General features: G+C 37.4%; 1 protein-coding gene across 4 annotated transcripts in view; it reads right to left on the bottom strand.

The window, feature by feature from the left end:
• The window catches only part of LOC149146658 (sodium/proton antiporter 2-like), a 307,652-nt gene that overhangs the window by 139,273 nt on the left and 153,165 nt on the right, over positions 1 to 15,214 (bottom strand). For all 4 annotated transcript variants that reach the window (XM_089448111.1, XM_089448112.1, XM_089448113.1 and 1 more), the window contains one exon: positions 3,382 to 3,502. In XM_089448111.1, the coding sequence (XP_089304237.1) occupies positions 3,382 to 3,502 (121 nt within the window). The remainder of the gene's footprint in view (positions 1 to 3,381; positions 3,503 to 15,214) is intronic.

Here is a 15,214-nt window from a genome sequence, read left to right on the forward strand (position 1 = left end):
TATTTCTCTGGTCCCTTTCCCCCTCTCGAATAGGTCAAGAATATCATTGGTTGCTAAACCCTACCCCCTTGACGTACCCCCCAAGTCCACTTGGTCCTGTGCGGTCCCATACACTATTAAAGGTAATTCTTTAAGGATCACTGTGAATCAAGCTTTCACAAGAATTCCATAGAAACCTCTATTATAAGATACATACCTTAAACCTAAACCTTGAAATTCCCCTTAAGCCCTTCCTTGAGAGCTTTAAACCTTGCCTCCAAAGAAAGCAAGCCACATATTTGAGCCTCTCTTGTGAATAAGCTTCTAGGATCACCCCTCACCCTACCATTGGTCTATCCATTCAGTGATCCTCATCATAACGGATCTCCTCCCATCGGTGAAAGTCCATAAAGAGCAGGGAGCCTTAGCCGAGGTGACAGTGGGCTATTGCTCCATTTTTTGCCCTTAGCCTAGTAGTAACCTTTCAAAGATCCCCTTCTAGGACCCCTGCTAGTTTGAACGGCAACAGTACCCAAGGAGGGCTGAATTGTTTCAAGCTTGGTCTCCAGTTCACCCATCTTCCAAGGGCCGAGTTGATCATCTTCAGAATTCCAATGCCCCAAGAGGAATTCAATTTCTCATTGATTGGTGTCCAGAGGTTGCCATTAAGGAGGTTCGAATGATTCTTCAAAGGAGGTCAAATTTATATGACTCCAGCACTCAGATCTTCCAGAGGCCGAGTGGGTTATTGAATAGAATTGTCTTCATCACAGAATTGAGCCATTTACTATATATATTAGGCCGATTTCATTTCTAAGCGGAGGGTTAATGTTGTAACAACTTGTAATGTGAGGAATGGTATCAAACCTCCAGGAGGCCGAGTTGTTCCCTGTGTATCCAAGAACATTTTCAAATCATCGAGTCTGTCTTCTTAACAGTATGGAGCACATTCCAGGTGTTACACTCCATTGGCATTGTAAATTCTGAATTTTGGCTATGAAATAAAGATCAGATTTTGCCTCGAGAAATTGACTAAAGTTGTCTTTCAAGTTTGTTTCTAAAACTGTTTGACAAAAGTTCTATGTTGTTTACTGAGAAGTAAATTCCAAATTTTGCATGCTAATTGTTTGAAGAAATTTTTAATATTTTTGGAAACATTGGGTTGAAGAAATTTGAAATAACACAGTTAATAGCTTGAAGACTGATTAGAATTTAGAAATATTACAGAAAGTAATTTGAGAGGTTGCCTTGATACTTAATACACATAACCATTCTAAACATGTGTTGCACTAGTTTTTGGGATAGGGGAACAGTGGGGGAAGGGTGACACCTCCCCAAAACAGCTAGAGCACACCCCCAAATTTTTCAGGGGAGGACAGGTTGGGAATGGCAATAATAATAATACTAATACTACTAATAATAATAAATATTAAAAATTTAGAATTTACCATAAACATTTGTAGTTGCTTCAAGCTTGTAAGCATATGAAGCTATACTATATATTATTATGCACAGCACTCACATTGGACAAATCTACAAAAGTTTGAACAACTTTAAAAAGTGTCGAGTGACATTTCATTATTGGTCACTAGATATGAGCAAAATGCAGTGTAGCTTTAGAAAACTTAAGTGTAATTGTTTGCAATTTGCAATAAGGTCCATGGAGGGTATATGAGACAGAGAACTGTCTCTAAATCAGCTTTTCTTTCTCATATTTCTCGTTAATGATGATTATGTTAAAACATAAAAGGCATTTCCTTCTCAAAAGATGTGGATATTTTAACAGATGCATTAAAAACCACTATAAAACACTTTGATTTTGTAAATAGAATAGATTCATATTTCAGATTGAGAAAGTTGTTGAATAGGAATTTATTACAACATTTAGTACCCAATCCAAGTCACTACTGTTTGATTTGTTTCCACAATGCTTGAAGTTGGGATAGTGGAAGCATTGGACTTGGATGATTCGTAGAAACCCATGTACAATATGTAAAAACTGAGATGACTTTAAAAAACGAGAAGAACGAGACCAATAACCATAAGGATCAGCCCTTTGGAATGTTGCATTTCCTTTTTTTCTTAACATGGAGACTTTGCTTGTTATAATGTTGCTGAAAATACAATATTTAAATCACCAGAAACCCAAATCGAAACCCATCATACAAAACCCATGTTTTGAGTTGCAACTTGTACAACAGATTTAGATTCAATGCAATACAAATTAATGGAAGGGAAAAAATATTCTATTGTCCAATCATCAATGTCCATGATTGTCAAAACTTAAGATATACGCTCAAAATATTCTTGAAATCTGCCCAGAAAATTCCAGAAATTTCCTAGAACATCCCTGACATCTTCCTGAAACGTCTCGGGGATGGCCAACAAGTCCCTGAGTCCCCAATGAAGTCCCCAACAATTTGGGGACGTTTCCTAAGGGTCCATAAGTCTTCAAAATGCAGGAACAGCAGGTATGTGGGTTTTTTAGTGGGGGACAGGTCCTTGTGTAATGTTCAAAACATTATTGTTGGTAACATGATGCATGATTTGGGGTCTTGGGGTCAAGTGTTTGAGAATATTTGTATGCATTTCTGATCCTGACATAATTCAATGACTAGTGGCCAAAATCTGCTTCAATATACACTGCATCCAATATATCTCACCCACTGCTGAATGGTTCATTTTATCTCTGATTTATGACAGCATTATTGACATATAAAATAAATAAGCATGAGATAACTCTTCTTTAAATTGTTCATTTACACATGATTATTTGACGTGTTCAATGGATGAATGAATGGAGTGCAAGCATAATATGTGGCTTATGATATGATATTTGGTTGTATGAGCACTGTAACTATTCTTTGAGCAAGATACACTTTCAGTTTCCAAGCATTACACTGGATGTTGTCACTAATCTAAATTGAATATCTTTAGAATCTAATCGTATTGGTAACTTGGCATGCACACCACAATAACCTTTTTCTTACCCAGTTGCCTTAAGTCAAGCTTAGCTAGAGGAACTTGCCCTATCTTCTACTCAACCTAGCTAGTTTGACTTATAGGAAAAGCTTCCTTAGGTCAGGAAGCCCCTTTTAGCCTTAAAGCGAGAGGCAAGACCACTAAGGTGACAGTGGGTGGTTTGCCTGCTAGTTGCTCCTTGGCTCTCCCAGAAGGATTAGGACTTTTACCTTTAAGTGGGAATTTGAGTTGCAACACCCATTAAGCAAGAAATGCAATGTGTGAGTCCCACACACCAGGAGTGGATCTGTCATGATGAACAGTGCAACACTAATTCATGCCAAAAATAATCATCAAGTTGGGTTTATAAATGTGAAGAAGTTGATAGATGAATATACCTACTACAACTTTTGGAAATCAAAACAGAAGAGGAAATAATACCTGCATTGTTTGTGAAGTAGAGATTTGTCCATGTATCCACAACATAGTAGTAGTCACATCTCCAATGGGTGTCCAGGCTCCACCAGCATTGGCTGCAATAACAACTACTGCCCCCATAAATCTGAAAGTCATAGATAATTTTCAGTACGTCTCTTATTTCAGTAATAGCATGTTTATTACTGATTTTCCATGCAACTAACTACAAGGAAATGAAATACATGGGAAAGGCATCATCACAAACGATAGTTCTGAGCAAAAATAGTTGCTTTCCCGGAATACAAATAAAGGAACACCTATTATGGACAGGAGTTAATCAAAGTACAAATAGAGGTGCCAAATGGATCTAATGTAAACTTTTAAAGTTGGATGAATTTTTAGCAAAAAATTGACTAGGGGAGAAACATGTAGCTCTACATAAATAACATAATATACTCAAAATGCAGTCCTTTTATGTACTTAAATAGCTTCTATTTTTAGTACAAACATATCTCACCTATTAGAAGCTACTATCCTCAATGTCATGGTACTAAAGGCCCATGTAACCAAGTTTTTAGTGTGCTTTTGCTGTTTTAGATTTTACTATAAGAGCTTTGTATACTTATAGTTGGTAATACGACTCTGACAATGTTTGCAACTTTGCATTAAAAAGCAGCCTCATTCAACCCTGAAAATGAAGAAAATGAAATTTCTTCACAATTGAAATCCAAAATCTTGACAAACTTCTTAGATATGATGAGTATATTAATGTCCAACGAAGGACCAAAAGGGTAGGTCAATGGCACCAAAGAAAATAAGTATAATCATCAATAAGACCTCACAGGACTACCCAAGGCTACCCCGAAGCATAAAGTAAGCTAAACTGATGAATACATCAGAAATGCATGAAAGAGAATACTCAAGTAGTGTCAAAGGAAAGAAAGAGAAAAGGAGTAGGGACTATATATAACAGTGAAACTTCTTGTCGCAAAGAGTGTCTAGGCACAGCGACAACCCTCAGACTGGGGGCTGTCACCCTGATCCCCGATCTCTCCGTTTAAATCGTCTCCCTATAGCAAGCTAAGGGGGATAGACCCTATGGGATAAAAAAGAACCAGCTGTGAAACAGCGGGTTCGGGAGACAGCGAAGCAATCGAATACTTGATTAAGGCTTAGCAAGACTTAGAATTTGATTAAATTTAAATGATTACAACCAGTGCCTTATAGAGTCAATGATCCAAGGTAATCAATTAGTTGTTGTTGAGTATGAAATAATTAACGATTGCTTGAAAAATTTGCAAAATATCTGATATGTAACGAGCATTATATAATTCAAGCAATAACGAGAGATTTTCTATAGAAGCACAAAGTCTTAGCAATTAAATTTCAAGAGATGCAAATGCTTTAAATAACCACAAAATTTAAATGCTAACCAGTTCAGATCCCAAAACTAAAAGATGTATGCTTAAAGAACCAAATCCAAGAAAATTTCACCACCTTCAAATAGTTAATCTCTAGATATAAAAATTTAAGCACATTTAACTATAGTAAAATGACAAACACCACAAAAATTTGTTGTTAGATCTTTCCTTAGCACCAAAAAGACACCAAAATGAATTTCAAATTTAACAATTCCTTAGGTGAATTCTTCAATACGCTACGCAAGACTAAATGCAGGAAATGATCAACAAAAGATTTTCAATTTTAAAAATGACCAAACATATCCAATTCGCTAAAAAAATTAAATGTTTTTGGAGTTTTGAAATTTTATAATATCTACATATATATATATATATATATATATATATATATATATATATATATATATATATATATATATAATATTGAAACCAAATATAAAAAAAAAAACAAAAAACAAAACAAAACAAAAACAAAATTAGATTAAATTTTAATGAAACCTAACTTAAGTAAAAGAAGTAATGTAAACTAAAAGATAAAAACCATTGCAAAAATAAAACGAAAAATGAGAAAACTAACGCTACTTAAGAACTAACCTAAATAAAATATATACATTAAAAAAAATCGAAAGGTTGGATGCTAACATATGCAGGAAACTGGACGGCAATGGCTAAGCTTGAGGAAGGCTGAGCGATACGAGGATAGTGTAGGAGACTTGAGGGTTTGGAAAGCTTAGATATTGCGGGAGGGAACCACGAAAGTAGCAGGTGGATGGAGCTGCGAGAAGGAGATGGGAGCTGCGACAGTGAGAGCCGTAATGGAGCAACAAAACTGCGTTTGGAAGCAGCGAGACGACGGCAAGGGAGTAACACAGCGCAGAGGGTATGGCAGCGGGTGAATGAGTTACACAGGCAGCGTGGGATGGTCTATGTTTTGTTATTACGTGCAGGTGAGAGGGAATGCGTGGAGATGGCGATGGGCTGCGTGGTTTGGCAAATTGCTGAGGAGAGGGTTTGAGGAGCGTAGGAAAAAAAGAAACGCAGAGAATGAGCCCACGTGAAGAGAAAGCACAGATGTATGGCAGCAGCAAAAAGCTGCAAGCCCTAAAAAATTTCGAAATTTTTCTATGAAAATGAAACCCTAGGCAGCAGCAGACAGATGACAAAATTCTCCAGAAAACCTAAAAAAAATTTATATCATTTTGCTTTAGATTTGCCTGATGAAAACCCCACAAAAATTTTCCAGATCTGAAATAAATACCCTTGCAAGAGCCGATTTCTGAGGCCAGATCCTACCCTCCAGGGCCTAGATCTGGCTTCAAGATTGAACTTCACCTTCAGATCTGCAACCTGCGATGACCAAAACAAAGCACCCAAAAACAATATATACAATGATAAAATTAAAAACCCCAAAAAACCCAGCTAAATAATTACAGTAATTACAAACTGAAGGCTCTAAGTAGCCAGATTTATCATTATGCCACACATATTTTTTTTTAATTTTAAATTTAAAGTGAGGTACTTCAGAGAAAACCCTTCATGCATCAACAATGGAATTTCTAATGATAAGCTCGGGATTCAATCAAGCTGGGCCCTTCAAAAAATGTTGATCGGGAGTTGGTTGGTCCAACTGAAAACTTCCCCGAACGCCGATGATCTCAAAATCAAAAAATTCCCTGCACAACTCAATTCAACCATTAACATAGAGAGAGAAAACGACAATAAAATTCAGATTTAATGGAGATACCTGCCATTATATTCAGAATTTAAACTACCATTCAAACCCCAGTGATCAAACAAGATACCTGTGCTTAAATCACTCTTCATAAAGCTATCATCAATGGCTAAAAAGAAATCTATGCATGAAAATAAAACATCTTACAACATTTCCATGAAGAGTAACACCAGCAGAAATTAACCCCAAAGTCTTTCTTTATTGCACATGAAAAACGATTACAAGAGAGCTTTCACTTAGCACACGACTCAAAGATCCAATGATCTCAACTGAAAACTGACCTCCTATTTAAAGACAATTTTCCAACGGCTAGTTCGAATGATCCTTGTCAAAGTGATCTCGACCGTTGATGAAGATCAAAATTTCTTTTAATCTCCTCTGTCTAAATTTTAAATTATTAAGGAAATTCGAAATTATCAATTAAATGTATTTTAATTAATTCAAAAATTTAATTTTTGAATTAATTTCCTCAAAATTCTGACTTTGACTTAACCCTAGGTACCAAAGGCATAAAATTTAGCAAAATAATCAATTAACCTTAATCCCTGGACCTTCTAAAATTAAATTTTTTAAAGGACCCTCGAATTTAGCCTTTGGAAAATTTAAATTTACTTAGGACCTAAGACTTATGAGGGGATAAATTACTTTTCTAACCCTCAAGACATTTTACATCATGATTTTTACATTTTTACATCTCAAAGGGGAAACCCCATTTGATATAGACCCTCATAGACTACCTAGTTTTGCGACAAACATAATCTAGCAGATCAAGCAATTTGTAATAAAATAACCTAACCAAATAGTTAGGATTATTCCCAAATCACTTTTACATAGACTCGATCTAACAAACTAGGACTCCCCTAAGATTCTAATGACAAAATCCATTCCAGCTTTGGGTTAAGGCTAAAGGAAAACTCTGCCGATCATTGATCGGTAAGACAAAAAACCTTCCGGAATGTAGATCATCACCAAAAAATTAGATTTGCCTAGGCAATTACATACATGACACAGATCTGCTGAGATTATTTACAATTTACACATGCAGACTGGGTTTACAATATAACATGATCAGTTTGATGATGATAGTCGAATGACACAGACACATTGATCAAGCGCTATCCCTTTTGTGAAAAAAGGGGGTGTACTGCTATGGGTCGTTGACACATAGTGGTCAAAAAAACCCTTGCTAGATATCAACATCATAGATGCATATACGAGTAAGGGTGGAGAGAGGAGAACCCATGTCACCACAAATCCTTGAGAAGTGACCCATGTGAAGTTAACTGATGGAGGGAGAAACCATTTCACCACCAATCATTAAGTGACCCATGTGAATTTAACTGATGCTATCTAAAGACTCTAGACAAGCACCAAGGGGGTTGGACTATGAACATCAACCATCCACTAAAACTCCCTTAATACTCAAGTTCTCATAAAGTTGTGATGTACATTTGCTCTATGGGATCCATGCTAAGAGTTGTGCTATGAGATGTGAAATTTCCTTGATTGCTGCAACTGGAAATTATTCTTCTATCTATTGCAGATTATTTGTCTTCAAAAATTAATTACGACAAAATAACGAATAAATCACTCCTACAATTTTCACAAATAATACCGAACTGAGAAATAATGCACACACAAGATAATGAACAACAATATTTTTGGACAAATTGTCCCTAGAAAAACTCCAATGTGGGGAAAACCAGTTCTGCAGATGAGGGTTTATATTATTAATCTTCAACAAAATTAAGAATTACAATTTGCTTGCTTCTCACTGGCAAAACTCCAACAAATATTTTTCTTCAATCTTACTAGAAAAATCAAATTGGAAAAACAAGTTTTCATTCTGCAAATCCCCATGGCCTACTCTATGCAATTCGCACTCCCTACCTACAACATGCACTAGCAAATCTGGAAATGCATAGAGCCTCTCCTGGAACTCGCACTGCTTCCATAAATTCGTTCCAGCAATGATCTTTGCCTCCTGCGATTCGTCTGAGCAACTCGCAACTCCTCTAGCACCTGTCTCCGACAACTAGAAATTGAACTACTGCCCAGCTATGTGCATTGGCTAATTCACACTAGTTAGTACGACCTCACTACAGAAACTTCGACCTCCTTTCCCTTCTTGGAATGACTGGAATCTCGTGAAGAATTTCTCCGAAAATTCTCTCCTCGATCTCCCCGCTGACACCTCGCTACTGATGTCCTCCACTGTGCCCTTGCTATCACTGCAATTCACTAATTCTAAGTGATCTCCAAAGCCCCGTCGACTTGCTCTTAATCTCTTGTGAACAAATCAACTGCCACAATATAACTCCAATCAATGACTAAGATCATCTTGACCCCTTCTCATGAATTTTCTAAAGTCACTAGAGCAAATTGATTTATCTAAATTAATTTGCTTTAATTAACCAATTTTCCTAAGTTAAACTTAGGAAAATATTTAACAACTGGCTAATTAATCTAATTAATGCATTTTCCTTAGAAACTTTTTCTGGGTCTTGGAGATAGTTATCCTCCTGTGTTCCTTAGCCTCTTAGACACCAATAGAGACTATGAGACATGTCCGAGCTACCAAAAACTAACACTCCCTCTTAGCAAGGAAGGTTTTTCCACTACACTCAACTTATCCCTAAAGTAGACAAACTTTGCCTTACCCAAGGCTTTTGTCAGAATATCTGCAACCTGCAGATTTGTGGGAACATATTGTAGCCGAACTGATCCATGCTTTACATGTTAATTTTCCACTATCCTATGTTATTACAATCACTTTAGCCCAATTCTTAACTTCAATTAGCAATCAATTCAATCTTCAGTAATAAATAGCAATTGTAGGTAGAACAATAAATGCAATGCACAATAGAAGACAATCAAGAGCAATAACAAGAGACACTAGGATTGGTCAAAGACTAAGGAAAAACCCCACAACGGGGAACACCCTTTCAAATTCTTCTTATTAGATTGTCATAACATGTCCATTAGAGAGTACAATGTTCCAAATTCATCAACCAAGAGTCAAAGTCAATCCTTTGACTATCACAAAGTCAACCAACCAACATTCAAATGATCAGCCAATAGTCAAATCTGGTCAAAGTCTGCAATTCTATCAAAGTCAACAACAGTCAAATGTGCCCTAACCAGTCCACAAGTCAACAATCAAACTACCCTCCAAGAGCTCGGTCAACAGTCAAAGTATTCAGCATCTAATGCAGGTCAAAAGTCAACCCAAAATAGTCCCAAAACACTCTGTCAAAAGAGAGAATCTCCAATCAAAGCTTCAGCTGGTCTGCGGTCAATGTCGGTCAAAGTCTTGTGTTCAATGCAAGTCAATGTGCCCAAAAATCCTCGGTTTTTGTGCCAATAAATGCAGCCTCCTCAAATAGATCCAAATGTGGTCAAACCAAGTCAAAAGGTGCCAAGACAATGTTGGTCAAAATGGTCAAAGTCTCCCAAATAGAAGTAAAACTCGATCACTGGAAAAGAGAGACTCCTCCTTCGCACGTGGGAAAAGAACCCTCCAAAATTTCAAATGTACGAACTAATAGAGAGAAGAGAGAGATGCTTGATGTGATGATCCAAAGTGATGCACCTTGACTTGTATTTATATGCGATGGAGGAGGGCTAATTTGTCTTCCAGGCCAACTTGGACTTTTGTGACATTATGGGTTTTCACTTTAAAAATACATTTTTCCTTAACCAAATTAAATTCTTCCAAGGATAATTTGGGGCTTCTTTGGATGAGAAAGACTGTCCAATGGAGGGAATTTATCCCTAAGGTGCCAAATTAACACTCCCTCTCAGCTAGGGAGAAATTTCTGACTACATCATATGTCCCATTTCAAATGTATCATCATCATCAAATCAAATATTGTCTCTACTCATCCCTGCACATCTTTGTTGAACACTCTCTGACCTAAAAGAAGAATAATTTGACATCATACGGGAGCTCAAGCTACTACCCTCTCTCCAGTGACAATAGGCGAGATACAACTTACCAAGCAAGGAACACATCTATCCTATTGTCTATCAACAGGGGAGATAAAACTTGCTATAGAAGGTGAGGATCACATCCATCCTATCATCTAATGACAATGGGCGAGATTCATCTACAAATAAAGGATCACATCCATCATGTTGTCTAATCAGCAGGCGAGATACAACTTGCTATAGAAGGTAGTGATCACATCCATCCCAATGTCTGCTAATCTTCCCACGTTGACCCTCAAGAGTCAAGTGGTAGAACACCTGCATCCTAATAACTTGAGAGAGATACCACTTTCTATGCAAGGATCACAACCATATCAAGTCATTTCAACCCATTGGCCAGATGGGGAGGAACAATCCCAACAAGCCTTGCTTTTGGGCAGGAGGCATACTGGGATATACTCTGTCAATCATGATAGGGGGAGATACACAACTTGTCATAAATGACAAGGATCACACACAATTATACACCCAATGCGACAACTCATTCAACTCCTTCCCACTGCTACTGTCATTGCTTATTACTGCCATTGCAGAGTCACGTTGTAGTTGGTACAATCTGTTACTTCGAACTCCAATCTGTCTTACCTTCTTCTAGCTTGGGTTTTTGACATACACTTTCTTCCCTACGAAGTGAATATCGTACCCCTTATCCTGTAACTAGGATACTGAAATCAGGTTCATACCCAATCCTGGCACATGCAATACATCTATAGCGTTGGTGCTTTCTCCTGACTCCCTCTGAAAATCTATGGTACCTCTCCCCACTGGAGTACATTTCGTCCTGTTTCCCATAGTAATATGGAAGTCCATCTGCTCTACCTTGTAGCTAGAGAAATATTCTCTAACTCCTGTCATGTGAGTCGATGCTCCACTGTCTATATACCAGACAATCTGTGAAGTTGATCCTAATAAGTAAGCAAATTCGTCCTCCAACCTAGAAGACAAATCTGAACTCTCCTGAATGTCACTTTTGTCCATGGTTATGCTGAAGAATTTATAGTCTGTTATTCCTTTTTTTCACCCCGACGCTAGCTGTGCTCTAGCGAACGATTGCAAAACCCTCTGCGTCCAGCTAGAAATCTTCCCAATGAAATAATTGTGTTGCTCCCTCTGCCTCTAGAATCACTTGAACTGGAAGAATTGAATTTTTCTGCCCCTCTCAAAAAAATCGAACTTCCTCAAGCAACTCAGCCTCCTGGCGAAAAAACTGTGCTGCCCTTGGGAATTTCGGCCTGCTACCCTTGCTGAGCAGAGAAATTCCTTTCCTTCGTTTCTGAACTCTCCAACTGATCAACAATGCTCTGATACCATGTGAAATTTTTATCTATTGCAGTAACTAGAAATTATTCTTCTAATTGAAAATTTAACTATGCAGTTTATTTGCTATGGCAAACAACAAATAAAATCACAACTGCGATTTTCACCATAAAAATATTGTGGAAAATAAAACACTGAAAATTGACAAATTCTAGCACACACACAAGAATTTTTACACAGTTATTTTTGGACAATTTTCCTCGAAAAAACCCAATGCGAGAAAACCGATGCAACAAATGACGGTTTTATTACTATTCTTCAACAGCAATTCTGAGTACAATAATTTAGATGCTTAACTTGAAATCTAATCTGAGGAAAATACTGGCAAAGTTGTTGTGAGAATTTTCTCTCACCCCACAACTGATTTTTGCCTCTGAAATTACCTCCTTAGCCTCTGCGCTGAGCCTCCTACAGCACCCTTTGCACAATGCCTAAGCAGACACTGTTGGGATTTCGGTCCTCCCTCCTTTGCCTCTTCCTGAAACTGAAAACTTCCTCCTGGAACGCTACTACCCTCCTCTTCCACCTGCTACTCACCCTCCGGCTCTATCTTCTCTTCTCAATTATTACCACTGAGAAAATCGAACTGCCTGGGAAATTGAGTATCTGCATTGGTGTACTCTCCATTTACCTTTCGACTTCTTATAATATTTTGTTGGAGCACCAACAGCCAAGAATAAAACATAATCAATGGCCTAGATTATTTCATGTCGATCTGTGTGAGTTTCTAAATGATTCTCACCTTATCTCAATTAATATTGATTAATTAACCATATTCCCTAGGTTTAGACTTAGGAAATATTTAAAAATTGGTTCATAATCTAATTTAGACACTTCTAGGTGGAATTTCCATAAACGATTTCTGGGTTTTGGAGATCTCATGTATTCTAGCCCCTCCACAAAGTTTCGTGGCTAGAACACATCTGATGCTACAAAAACTAAGACAGTCATGTCCCTTGATGCTCCACTATTGATCACCCAAATGCTCTCATCTTGAAATGTGTCAGTGAGCGTTGAGAAGAGTCCTTCGTTCTTTGTTTTGGTCACTTCCTTATTTGGAGTAAATAGGAGATTCCATACTTCTTTGATACCCTTCTTGAGATGACTTGCTACCTTTGAACACTTCTTTAGAACCTTCTTCAGTGTAGTAGAGATCTTCATAATGCCCTCAGCCAACCTTAGCTCTGAAACCATGTTGAGAAATCTATAAGGCAATGAATAGAGTGATTTCTCTTTTCTTGATAACTGCTTGTGATCTCTTTTTACTTTTTCTTACTTATTATCTTCTTTACTTATTATTATGTTTGTATATCATCAAACAACTACCAAAACAAGAAGAACAAGAACACAGAATATAGGTTGCAATCCAGGGCCAAAACCTCTCCACTTGAGAGGAAAACCCACAAATCTCTTCTCTTCTTATAGATTCTTCAATTGACGAATTCCAAGACCTCTAGACCAAGACCAATACCCTCCAAGACCAAGTCCAACCCTTCCGGATGATGTGCTTCCTTTGTCCAAGTCAAACCTAGTCAAATCTCTTCCAGTAACACAACTTTGACCCCCAGCTGCAGAATTTCGGCCTCCACTGTAGGTCTGAAATTTTCGGCCCTCCTGCAGTTGTTGTTGTCACACGTGTGAGCCTCTTCTGGCCCCCCAAGACTTCCTTAGACCTTATCTTGGATTTCTCTTCCTTCTTGAGCTTGAGGATGGCTTATTGTGACCTTTTCTTGACCTTCTTTCCCTTCTTTCTTCAAGAAAGAACCTGTGTGTTATCTCTTAGAGAAAACCCTGGTTGTGGGAAAAACTCTAAGGTAACCTCAAACCTCTTTGAGGTTGAAAGTTGGCCCTTCAACCTAGAAAGGGATCTCTCCCTAAACTCAACTACTCAAGGTCACTGTAGTAGAAGGTTTGCAATTGAGTCCTATGGCCAAATTTATCGAAAAATGATTGAATTTGGTTGGGTTGAGTGAGAATACTACCATTGGGCATGGAGTATGACCCAAACAAGGTTTATATAATTACGGTTTCAATGAGCAAAACACAAAAGCAGGGTAGTGATAATTCCTTTGACACTTTAAGTAATTTGGAAGAAAATGAAGGAAATTAGTGCAATGGTTAAGTGAACAACATTTATTAAATGCCTGAGAATAAAGAAAAATGAGCATACACATATGATTCCCAGTTTCAAACACTCAATATTTCCAACATGAGGAAATATAAAACAAAGGAAAGACAAGCAGGAAATCATAAAACGAGATTTTCTATAAACTACTCATGAAGATTGTTTTCATTAAAATCTGCTCAATAATACACAAGGGATGATATATCTCAAATAAAATCCAACCTTTTCTTTTTCTACAGTGTTTGCCTATATAGACAATAATAACTAAACAGGTTTGTCTCTAAAATTAATTACAATAATCCAAAAATAACAATACATATCTCTTAGATACATGCATATGAAACTTTCCAACCTTATCTGCATCTAAAGATCATGTTGTTGCTAGAATCATGGCTAGAGATAGGGATCAGCAAGTCAAATTTGATGAGGTGGATCCACGTCAACAACTGTGCATGAGCTTTTTCTTCATGAAATCCTGAAAAATAGGGTCCAATGATCCCTTCGAATATCCAAAACCATGATCGTTGTTAGAAAACAGAGAGAGGTTTTTTTAAATGGGTCTGTTGCGGACAAAAACCTCTTTCGGTTTTGAAAACTTAGTTCTCATTTGTTTGAAAAGTGTGCCTGAAATTACTATGTTGTACAGGAAAAAATAGAGTTTTAACTGACCATTTTTACAAAAATTGCGTTGTTACTCCCGTTGTCAACCCATTTTCCTTTTTTTATTTTCAAACACACGATAACACTGACACTCCCATTGTCAACGCATTTTTAAATTTATTGAACTCACAAAAGCGTTGATAGTCCCATTATCAACATTGTTTCCTGTTTATTACAAATATTTCACTAACACTGTAATTGTCAGTGTTACCGCTCAAACTAGCAGGGGACCTAAACGGAAAATGCTAGGCCAAGGGCAACAAATGGAGACTTAGCCCACTGTCACCTCAGCGAAGGCTCCCTTCTAGTTACAGACTTTCACCGATGGGAGGGGACTCGGTATATTATGGAGTCACTGATGACGAATAAGTTGTGAAAATTGGCAACTAGGGCAAAACTTCATGTGGGTCATCTTATTCATGGCTGATAATATTTTTATTAGATTCCTCTCGTCGAGAGGTGTAGGATTGATATAAAGATCCTCCGATTCCGATAAGTATTCATGGAGATATGAATTTATTTTGATTATGGAATTATTATCAAACCAACCTACAACTCATGTAGGCTCAAAAGCCCAACAGTGGCATCTATTCAAACACCAACGTTGTGTAT

The sequence above is a fragment of the Pinus tabuliformis genome, chromosome X, assembly GCF_031772625.1.
Source record: "Pinus tabuliformis cultivar Carrire ecotype Pingquan chromosome X, CPIR1, whole genome shotgun sequence".
In the NCBI taxonomy this organism is placed as follows: Eukaryota; Viridiplantae; Streptophyta; class Pinopsida; order Pinales; family Pinaceae; genus Pinus; species Pinus tabuliformis.